This window comes from Lichenostomus cassidix, chromosome 1Aa, assembly GCF_008360975.1.
Source record: "Lichenostomus cassidix isolate B80296 chromosome 1Aa, HeHo_3.0, whole genome shotgun sequence".
Lineage (NCBI taxonomy): Eukaryota > Metazoa > Chordata > Aves > Passeriformes > Meliphagidae > Lichenostomus > Lichenostomus cassidix.
In genome coordinates, this window is record NC_139480.1 from 22,542,875 (window position 1) to 22,552,815 (window position 9,941).

The following is a 9,941-nucleotide window of genomic DNA, read 5'->3' on the forward strand; positions in this document are numbered from 1 at the left end:
GCAAATATATTAGATTCTGAGCAGAAAGGTCTTTTTGTTAAGCATCACCTTCATGCTCTTCATAAGTGAACTAAGGAAATTCATGGAAACTAAGGAAAGATGAGTGAAACAAGCTAACTCCTTCTCCTCTAGAGATTTTCAGGATTTTTTTTAAGAGGAAAGCTAGTCCTCAGTGCAACTAAATAAGAATACAATTACTCTGCTCTCTGTCAAGCAGCAACCACCCAACATAGTTTGTGTAATCTTTTTGTTACTGAACAAATACTTTTTTTACTGCCATCAAAATGACAGTATTACAGATTCTCCCTGGAGCCCTTTTTGAATATCTAGTAATGTACTTTGAAGGTGATCACAACTACACTTTGTCCCTCCTCTGTTATATAGGCTAAATGTCTCTGCTGTGAAGAGAAAATAGATTGAGACATCAAACACATTTGTAAAATACTAAATCCACTAGGCTGCATATAAGAAGACAAAAATAGAAAAATTCTATTTGAAACAGGGTTGAAAATACAGAACAAAAAATGAATGAATGAGCCAATATGTACGTACAAGATACAGAAATAATACTCTGTGAATCTTTACATTTGTAACATTAATCATAAGAATATATCCAAACTTTTAATGAATTTTTTCACAAAACAAAGATTTTGAATTTTGTTCTCTCTTGTCAGACTTTATTACATTCAATTTTTTAGTAAAAGTTCTGAAGAGATGGCTTATTTCAAACTAAAAGGCAGAGACTATAAGGGACTAAACACACTGAAAATGACACAGCGGTGAGAATAGACAAACAAGAGAATATGTGTGGCACTTGAGAAAAAAAGTGATGATGTGGAAATTTTATGATGCTCATAAGGAAAATCTATCAAACAAAGGTCAGAACAAAAAATCTGTTCTGAGGAAAGTTCAGGTCAAATGAATGACAATGATGACAAACGAAAGATTTGATCTAGTGGTGAAGGATGAATTAGGAATGTGGAACAAAGGAACAGAAGAAGAAAAAATAAAGCCAGAGGAGTCTTATTACAAATGTTGAGCTTGTCTTGAAGAAGGGAGGAAAGATGTCAACCTGTAGACAAACCACAACCATGAAAATTATGGAAAGTGGTAGTTTAAACAAATAATGGGGAAAGAAAATAGAATATACCCATAGTGATGAAAAAAGAATGGAAAAAGAAGTGAAGATGGCAAAGAACATGAGTATGCAGGGAAAGGAGATCCATTGCCCTCTTCCCTTGTTCACCGTTTGAGGCTTTGTGTTATCACATCTAGTCATCTGTTAATTATAAAGTCTTCAGAGAATCTGATATATCTTAAGTGCATTTCCTCACACATTATGGGCTATATTAACAAATAATGAAAACAAATAGTGGCTTTATCTTTTTTGAAAGACATTCTTCTAGTTTACACAATCAAAGCAAACAAACGAGCAGTATTGTGTTTAGGCATCCCTTCATAATGTATTGAGCTCATCTACAGAAGCATTGTGTGACTTGATAAAGCTACCCAATGTAAATGCTATAAAAATAGAATTTTAATATAGCAGTGAGATTGCTTTAGAACTAGTCACAGAAGAGAACTATGTTCCTTCTTTAAAGTATAACATCTTCATAAAACACAAACTACACTACAGTTCTGACTGACTTGGGAACAAACATTATCCTTGCACCATCAAAATCTTACCAGCTATTCCAGCCAATATTCTGACATGGCAGAAGGAAAGGTATTAGATTGTCATGTTATAAGGTGACAGCAGAAAGTGACATGACTGTCATTATGAGTGTAGATGTTCCCATGCCCCCATGGAGGTCTGACAGTCCCAGTTCAATAGACTTGAGCTTTTTTCTCTGCCAAGTTTCACACTAACCTGATTCTTGAGCTTTATGTCCCTTCTATGCTTTCCGCTGTTATCTGGAATCACCATAAAATGTTTTGTGGCCTCTTTCAATTTTATTCTCTTTTCTCCTCTTGTTACTACTTTACTTTTGCTACAATTAATCCTGATAAAACACTAGTTTGAAGTTTAAAATCAGACAGTTTAGTTTTTGGAAATGTGCATGCTGTTTTCCTAGAGTCATCTTTCTCTTCTCTTTCTCTCTCTGTCTTTATCTTTTTCTCATGTTCTCTTTCTTCCTTTCCTCCTTTCTTCCCTTTCTTTCATTTTTTTTTCATTTATTTCATGTAACATTTCCATGTTCATGAACTACTTGAGCTGAGCAGTCAAGAGCAGTTAATAGCTGGGATATCCTTGGAGGCAAAAATATAGTAATATTTGAAGTCACTAGCACTCTGCAGAGGAAAATGTAATCTGTGTTTTTTAAAGACACTTTAATTGCTCAGCAATCATGCAGAACTGAGAAATATAGCTCTGCTTCCAAGGTAATAACTCCCCAAATTGCAAAGGTCGCTTACTCAATACCCTTGCTATCTAGAAAAATATGACAATGACACCAAGACTCGAAAACTCAATTTTATGTTAATCTATTATTCGCTATTAGCTTTCACGTATTTTTGTAGTATTTCACATAACCTGCTGTGTGCTACTGTCATTTAAAACATAAAGACTTCATCAAGCTTTTTTCCTAAAAGAGAAAAGTTGTTCCCATCAACTCCCTTTATATGCCCCTGATTCAGCTAAAACTAAAGTTAAAATGAACAGCAGTTCTGTATTAGTAAAGAGGTGATAAGCTTTAGCACATAGGAGAGGTATCAGTACTAATTACAATCAGCTTTCACTGACCCCTGATGCTTTTCCTTGTAATTTCCCTCTCCTTTTGTGTAATTATTCCATCACTAGAAAGATTTTGAAGCTTTTATTATGCTAATTTTATTTAAATTATTCACATATATATATTTAACATTTAAACATAATCTTTATATAGTTATCATGGTGTTATTAAAAGGACATCGTCTAGCTAATGCACTGATTAGATATTTCATGGAAATTGGTGATGTCTGTCATATTTGAACCTGTATCATACCTGAACTCCTTAGGGTGAGACTTTGGATCTCTGTAGAATCTTCTCAAAACTTTTTCTGTGCAAACTGCCTTGAAAAAGGAGTCAAGAATAAGTGGATTCTCTTTAACCCTTTTTGTTCCACTTGGGATCAAAATATTGTGTGGCTGTGTACATAAAAATAGGTTCTTAGGCTCTATTCAAAGAGATTTGAAATTATGTTCAAATTTCATCAGTACTTTTGAAGATTTTACTCAGAGTAATACTTCAAAACCTGGAACAAAATAATACTCATGTGCATGTCTGTGTGTGTGTGTGTGTGTGTGTGTGTGTGTGTGTGTGCTAAATAAAACAAACAAATCATATTAACACCAGATAGATACCATACTTGTGTTATAATCAGTTGCAATTTGGGCATAAAACAAGAAAAGATTCTGTTCAGTACCATGGACAAGTACTTTCCATATTGTGCATGAGCATGGAAACAACTTGCTTAGAAAGTACCTTTGTTACAAAAAAACCCCATAGACCAGATTCTTTTCTTTTATATTAAGACTATACATTCTAAAAACCAGTAAATCCATTCTTGAAACCATCACAGCTCTAATTAAAAATAAATAGTAAAAGGTATCAGCATCAGAAAATACAGGATTGTGGAACTAGTTATCATGCATAACATGTTTCTTCTGCTAACTGGTCCCTTCCATTTGTCACCAGCAGAAAAAAAGGGAAAGCAAAAAAACCACCCAGGAACCTAAAAGGCAGATTAAAATCCCCAAAGCTCTTGTCACTCCTTTTTAGCATAACTTGCCCTTACAAGAAGTATGAAATATTTACTATGCTCTATATTTATCTTCATTTGTTATATCACACTGAAGATAAAAGCCTTGTATAAAAAATGGTGGCATAAGACATTCCCTTTATCTTTTTCAATTTTTTAATGTGCGTTTCCCAAGTAAATTACAATTGCACATAATAAATCAAGCTTTTCATAATAGTTTAATAACGCACTTTCATTTTGTTAAATTTAAAAGTTATACATGTTTCATAAATCTCAACAGTCCCAACAAGATGTGGCAAAATGCTAATAAAATGATGGAAGTTGCCTTAATGAAAGTGCAAAGTTTGTCATTTAGTATCTGTAATTATTAACTAACAAGTCAGTTTCCAATGAATCAACAAATTTTCGGTTTCATAGATGGTACTATACAACTCAAAATTAAGAATGGGGGAAAATTGTCATCTCAAATTAGTCAACCTTCTAAATCCCTTTACAGACAAATGCATTTTATAACTAGGTGCACAGAATCAGCTGATACAATCAGACTCTGGTATCAGAGACTTTATAAAATAATACTATCTCCTTTCCATTAAACTGCATTGAATTCTAATATCAACAATGGCACTTTTTAACCCCTAATTCTCTGGAAGAAGTTGTACTGCCATTAGAATTATGTTTAAAGACATATGCGTGATGTGTCATATGTCTCACACTTCCTCAGATCATTTTCCAGAGTGTGTCACCAGTCAGTGTAGTTTGACACTCACTGTTTAAAAGTTTGATGAAAATCAAAGGAAATGTGTTCAGTGTCTTAAATAAAACCAGGATTTTTTTTTTTTTTTTGTAAAGATAAGGTATGATTTTCATTAAAACAAATCACTTTGCAATAGTAAACTCAATATCCAGGTCTACATCAATACATGACTTCAAAAAAATGGCAGATCCACATACTGATCAAATTAAAAGCTTGCACTTTGGTTCTCCTTGGAAATATTACTACTTTAGCAACACTGTAACAGGTCCTGCCAGCAAAGACAACACTCCATTAAAAATCCACTGATAACTCACAGATATTCATAAAGTATTTCAATTGCGCTGTCCAAAACTGAACAGTTTCAGGATTTTTTTTGCTTCGCTTTGTTTTGTTGTTTTCTTCTTCAGTTTTTTTGTAGTTTTCAAATTTGGGTTATTTTAATTTCAGCAATGCTGTTAACTCTCTTAAACGTGTGCAACATTTAGAAAGAACTCACAAGCTGTATTCATAAAGTTCTGTAACAAAAACTTACCCTCACATTTTTTCATATCACCATTTTTTTTTAAATTGAGTATTTCCCATTCGTGCCAATACACTTGTTGAAATGTTGGCTGTAACCAAACACCAGCTGCACTTACCCCAGTGTTGTCATGGTGACGATGGTGTACCAGAAGGCTGCAGGGATGCTGGTGAACTTGCTGGCTGATGAACCTTTCTCTGCATAGTACATGACTGTGGCAAAGATGATGATGGCCATAGTGAGTGAGAAGAGGAGAAAGCCTAACTCTGAGGCACAACTTTTCAGTGTATAGCCCAGGATGCGCAGGCCCTGTGAGTGGCGGGAAAACTTAAAGATCCTGAAGACACGAAAGACTCTTAATGTCACAAAAGCCCCACTGACATCCTCGTTATCTGTCATCACCAGGCCAATGTAATATGGCATAATGGCCACCACATCAATGATACTCATGACACTGCGCACAAATTTGTAGCGACTAGGAGCTGCCAGCAGACGTAGGAGATACTCAACTGTGAAGATCATGACACAGGCAGTATCCAGACAGAAGAAAGCCACCGCATACCGCTCTCCACAGGGCAGCTCTTTGATGCGACCTGGGCTTACCCCACAGGGCACTGTCTCTACTACATTGGCAATAACAGAGACAGCAATGAAGAAACCAGTGACATAGTAGAAGACCAGAGCAAGGGTACTGGTGTGTGGGTTTTCAAAAGCCCGCCACATCCTCTGACGAGCTGTCATTGAGGGTAGGGAGCTCTCAGGTACATTATCCGTATCAGCATCATCCTGCAGGCGCTCAGCATTCTCACGCCGGCGATCCTTGTACTCCTCATAGCAGCAATCACCAATGATCTCAGGGATGATGCCAAAGAAGGCCAGCTCCTCATCATAAGCTGAGATGCACTCCTGGCGGGGATAATGGAGTTTCCCGGTACGGTAGAAGTTGAGAATGTGGCGGAAAATGTCAGGGTCCCGATCAAAAAAGTACTGCTGCGTCTCAGGGTGGTAGAAGAAGTCCCGCTCTGAACTGCCCAGCAGAGTGTCAGGGTAGCGCTCTAAGGTGTCCAGCCACGTCTGGAACTGGATGCCACTCACATTCAGCACAATCAGAGAGTCCTGGCTTCGCTTTCTCTCCTGTCGTGGAGCAGCTGGCATGGGACCAGTAGCCACTGGCATCCATCCTATGGCTGCTGCCCTGGCAAAGGGTAACCAAGCTGCTACTCCTGCCGCCATGGTTCCAAACACCTATTACAGCTAAGGGAGTCAGTCTAGAGACAGTTCTGGTCCAGCCACTAAAATAGAGAGGGAAAAGAAAAATACAAATTCTCACACATTTCTGAGGCAGCAGAATTTCTGAACATTTTTGTGATATTCAGTATTAACTGAAAACCTTTTTTGCTTCCTTTTTGTTTCCTCCACTTTTTCACCCCAGAATATGCTTTCCAGGCACTGGTTAGACTGTTAGGACAGTAAATGAGGACAGTTGGAAATCCCTGTATTCAAAGCAGCTACTCTAACAGCCAGATCCTTTGGATATGAGGTCTCCATGCGAGGCCCCTGGATGGAAGCAACAGTCCTCGAAGCACTAGCCCCTGGAGCCGGCTAGTAGCTCTGGTGCAGCTGTGCAGCCACCTGGAAGGAGATTTTCTTCCACGCGCGATGCAGCCGGTCCCCCCGCCCCTCCTCCGCTCGCTCCCCGCCCGCCGCCGGAGCCGGGCCGCGGCAGCCAGCGGAGCCCTTCCCGGGCGGCTGCAGCGGGGCCGCCAACGCCGTCGCCGCTCGCCGTGGCGGGGCGGAGGGGATGGGCCGGGCGGGCCGCCCCCCTGCCCGGCGGCAGCCCTGGAGCAGCGGCTAGACGAATCCTCTCCCTGACCTTTAATCGCAGCCCGGGGACTCTTCCAGACCCCGGCTAGGGGCCGGGGGAACCGGCGGGGCAGGGGGAGGAGCTCCGGGCGGCAGCATTAAACTTTAAGGCAAGTTTTCCGTGCAGGAAATGCTTTGAAGGGCAGAGGGATGCCGGGGATGGGGCGCCGGGAGAGGAGAGCGCCCCAAAGAGAGGGAGGGGGCAGAGTGGGTCTCTCCCCCGGACGGGGCATCGGGGCACGGACAGGGGCTGATCTGCGGCGAGCAGACCGGGTTCGGGCAGAGCCCCCGCGGTCGTGGCGGGGGTGCGAGCGGGGGCTTTGGAGACACATACAGAAGGTGGGGTGAACGGGGCATGCCCGGGAGCGCCCGAGTGAGCGGCGAACGGCGAAGCCGGGGGAGGCTGCCCGTGGAGCGGGGCAGCAGCTCCCGGCGGCGGGGGAGGCCGGGGCCCGGGGCGGGAGGGGGAGCGCGGGGCAGGGGTGCGGGGTGCCGTAGCGGCTCGGCGGTCGGCGGTGGATCATGCCCCCCCCCCGCCCCCCGTACCCCCGCCTCCTTCCTCTCGCCCCTTCCCCTCGGCTCAGTTCTCGAATCCCTCCAGACGTGCCCAGTCTGCGGCACCTACCTGTGAAAGTCTGGCGAGAGCGCTCAGTTGCATAGAGACTTTTGGAAATACGGGCTCTGCCGCTAGATCTCCGCGCCCCGCCGGGAACGGCGGGGAAGTAGTTGCTCCTGAGAAAGCTTGATCGCATCCAAAGGGACATCGATAATAAGGCTTTCCCCCACCCCCACCCCCCTCCGCCACCGCCGAGCGCCAAGCAACAAGTTCAAGGGGTGGGTGGGGGGAAAAAAACGTAATCGCGCCTGGCAGCTCGTGGAGCACGTCCTTGCGGGGCGCGGATCCTGCGGCGCGGAGCCGCTGTCAGGCGCGGCTGCGGCTGCGGCCGCTGCCCCTGCCCTGCCGCGGGCTGCGGGCGGCAGCGGCGAGGCCCTGGCGCGGCCGGGGGCGGGGAAGGGGCTTCCCGCTGCCTCCCCCAAGGCGGGCGGGCCATGCCACCCGGCCGCCGCCCGCGGGCGAGGGGCGCAGGGGCGGGCGGCGCCGGGCGGCGGAGTGGGCGCGGGGGAGCGCGGCGGGCGGGCAGGACATCGCTCCGCGGGAGGAACAAAGGGGCTGCGGACAGCTGCGCCGGCGGCGGCAGGGCAGGCAGGGAGCGCGGCTGTGCCTGCGTGTGCGTGTGTGCCTGTGTGTGTGCCCGTGTGTGTGCCGGTGTGTGTGCCCGTGTGTGTGCCCGTGTGTGTGCCGGTGTGTGTGTGCCCGTGTGTGTGCCCGTGTGTGTGCCCGTGTGTGTGCCCGTGTGTGTGCCGGTGTGTGTGTGCCGGTGTGTGTGCCCGTGTGTGTGCCCGTGTGTGTGCCCGTGTGTGTGCCCGTGTGTGTGCCGGTGTGTGTACCGGTGTGTGTGCCCGTGTGTGTGCCGGTGTGTGTGCCGGTGTGTGTGCCCGTGTGTGTGCCCGTGTGTGTGCCCGTGTGTGTGCCCGTGTGTGTGCCGGTGTGTGTGCCCGTGTGTGTGCCCGTGTGTGTGCCGGTGTGTGTGCCCGTGTATGTGCCCGTGTGTGTCTCTGCGGGGTCGGGATCGTGCGGTTCAGCCCCTCCGCCGGCAGCGCCGCACAGACCCTCTGGAGTTCGCGGTGTTTTGGGTAGGGATCGGGCGGCGGCGATGGCTTAGGTGAGGTACCGAGGGGATTTCTGGGGAGCGCTATCTGCTTTCAAGGGAAGGGTAACCGTTCACTGAAAAAAAAAGGGGGGGATGAGATGCCTGGGAGTGAAGTGTAGCGATGCTCATCACAACCCGCCCCGAGCCACTCCGGAGTTCTGGCTGCAATATCGAAATGGCTCTTACCAGCTTTGGGAACGGCGAGAGCTGGGACGGGTGTGGGAGCCTTTTCCTCCTCCTCTCCGTTCCGCTCCCGTGCCAAGCCGCCTCCCCTCTCCCGACGCTAGATGGCGCGTGGATGACGGGGAGCGAGCTCCCGCCGGGGCGCCGCTGCGGGGCTGGCCGAGCAGCGAGCTCCGCGCACCGAGCTCCGCGTCCGCACCGCGCACTGCCCGCCCCGGGCCCCGCCGCCGCTTCCCGCCGCCGAGATCGCGGGACTGCTGGATCTCCGGGCTGGACGGGCGTGTAATTTCCCGAGCTCTGCGAGCCGCTCTGATAGTGCCGATAAATAGAGGGAACGGTCTGTATTTTTCAATCAACATTCTGTAAACGCTCCATGTCTTCTTCACAGACCTTGCAAGAAGATACCAGAAGGTATTCCTCCTAATTTGCGTGCGTTCCCGTTTGGTAGTAAGAGGTTTCAAAAAGAATCATGGAATAAATAGGTTCCTTTGTATATGAAGACCTTACGACCAAGCCTTCTACTCTGATAAGCTATTTGAGGTATATGCTGAAGAAAACCAAAACAAAAATAAACCAAATACGCACTGAAGTTTGAGAGCTAACTCTTTCTATATTTTAATAATATTCTCAGCTTCCGTATATATTCACTTCTAAGTTCCCATGAAAAACACGAGCACTTTCAGTACTATAGCCTCTAAGCAGTTCCTACAAGAAATATTTGAAAGCACAGAGAAAAAAGGTTTAAAAATGTTTAAGTGCAACTCCTAACATAGTAAAACTTGTGATGATGGCTGACTATGTATATCAAGTCACTTAAAATAAAATATCACATTAAATAAAGGATACTTTCTGTGTATTTACTGAAGTTGTTTGTTGCTGTGTTGCTTTGTCATTTTTTTTCTAGTTCAAATGGTCAGTACATGATATCGTATAAAATCCATTAAATTTAAATCAGTTGGGCAACTATAGGTATTGAGCTTTCGATGATATGGATAGTCTTCTCCAATATGAAATGGAAAGTTTTATTTGGTGCTGCAGAAAGACAGTCATGTAGAATTAATAAATCCAAATTTATGATCCTGTTGGCTCAGCACTGAGAGAATAATACAGGACTTCCTTGAAAATCAAGAGGTTTCCTTGTCAGCTGTAGATTGTTTTTGTAATCAGT

General features: G+C 45.2%; 1 protein-coding gene across 2 annotated transcripts in view; it reads right to left on the bottom strand.

Annotated features, from left to right (window-relative positions):
* The window catches only part of KCND2 (potassium voltage-gated channel subfamily D member 2), a 262,625-nt gene extending 253,752 nt beyond the window's left edge, over positions 1 to 8,873 (bottom strand). Inside the window, exons 1-3 of one of the 2 annotated variants that reach the window (XM_085042462.1) lie at positions 8,777 to 8,849; positions 7,504 to 7,610; positions 5,134 to 6,307 (exon numbers count right to left, since the gene is read on the bottom strand). In XM_085042462.1, coding sequence (XP_084898588.1) covers positions 5,134 to 6,248 — 1,115 coding nt within the window. In that variant the 5' untranslated portion in view covers positions 6,249 to 6,307; positions 7,504 to 7,610; positions 8,777 to 8,849. Of the gene's footprint in view, positions 1 to 5,133; positions 6,308 to 7,503; positions 7,611 to 8,776 lie in introns of both variants that reach the window. The other variant, XM_085042469.1, reaches the window with a different exon arrangement.
* Positions 8,874 to 9,941: the final 1,068 nt, after the last annotated feature.